General features: G+C 34.9%; 1 protein-coding gene across 1 annotated transcript in view; it reads left to right on the plus strand.

Moving 5' to 3' along the window:
* LOC110454651 overlaps positions 1-1304 on the plus strand; it is a 66267-nt gene that overhangs the window by 43345 nt on the left and 21618 nt on the right. The window contains exons 28-29 of the mRNA XM_021504286.1: positions 99-209; positions 997-1154. Coding sequence (XP_021359961.1) covers positions 99-209; positions 997-1154 — 269 coding nt within the window. The remainder of the gene's footprint in view (positions 1-98; positions 210-996; positions 1155-1304) is intronic.

Consider the following 1304-nt stretch of genomic DNA (forward strand, 5'->3'; position numbering starts at 1 on the left):
ATACCTTATCCCCATTATATAGCAGAATACCCTTTGTGACATCTCTACTTGATAAGAAATTAATTACCTGACAAACAATTTACCTATGTTTTTGACAGGAACTGCAGGTGTGATGTTGCCTAAAGGACTGACGTGGGAGGCTGTGATGTGCCCCACCCCAAGGCTGTTAAGGCAACCAGAACTCTACCATCCAATATGTCTGATCAATGGTTTGTACAGAGATTTGAAACACTCCTCAAAAATCTACCTTTATTTTCATTTTCCTTCTTCTAAATATTACTGTACTAAAACTGTGAGTCCCTGAAAGCATACAAAGTGAAAAAGGGAAACATGAATGTATACGGAATAACATGTAAATGTATAATAAATGTATACGGAATAACATGTAAATGTATATTAAATGTATACGGAATACCATGTAAATGTATAATAAATGTATACATAATAACATGTAAATGTATAATAAATGTATACGGAATAACATGTAAATGTATAATAAATGTATANATACGGAATAACATGTAAATGTATAATAAATGTATATGGAATAACATGTAAATGTATAATAAATGTAGAACGAGATATGTGGCATAAACACCTCAATCTGTTCTGCAGCTGGAAAGAATGAAATGTTGACATGTGTAGAATGAGATGTGAACCTGTATAGAATGAGATATGAACCTGTATAGAATGAGATGTGAACCTGTATAGAATGAGATGTGAACCTGTTTAGAATGAGATGTGAACCTGTATAGAATGAGATGTGAACCTGTATAGAATGATATGTGAACCTGTATAGAATGAGATGTGAACCTGTGTAGAATGAAATGTGAACCTGTATAGAATGAGATGTGAACCTGTATAGAATGAGATGTGAACCTGTATTGAATGAGATGTGAACATGTTCAGAATTGAACATGACATTTAATTTTGTAATTGTGACATTATTTGATTTAACAGAACGTTGCAGATATTAAATTCTTTTCTGTTATTTAGTACATAAACCTACGGAGCAGGAACACAATTTCAACTGGCGTCATCGATCCAATCTCATGCACCTGGTAAATGCTCAAGGCCACATGCTGTCTGTTTCTGATGAAACCATTGAACAACTGATTTGGGGCTGGCACTGCCTACTGACACAGTACCCATTGGTATGTACACAAAATAGTGTGACACCACCTCACACTGGGCAGATACAATACCCATTGGTATGTATACGAAATAGAGTGACACCACCTCATACTGGGTAGATACAGTACCCATTGGTATGTACACAAAATAGAGTGACACCACCTAATACT

This window comes from Mizuhopecten yessoensis, unplaced genomic scaffold (assembly GCF_002113885.1).
Source record: "Mizuhopecten yessoensis strain PY_sf001 unplaced genomic scaffold, ASM211388v2 scaffold7987, whole genome shotgun sequence".
In the NCBI taxonomy this organism is placed as follows: domain Eukaryota; kingdom Metazoa; phylum Mollusca; class Bivalvia; order Pectinida; family Pectinidae; genus Mizuhopecten; species Mizuhopecten yessoensis.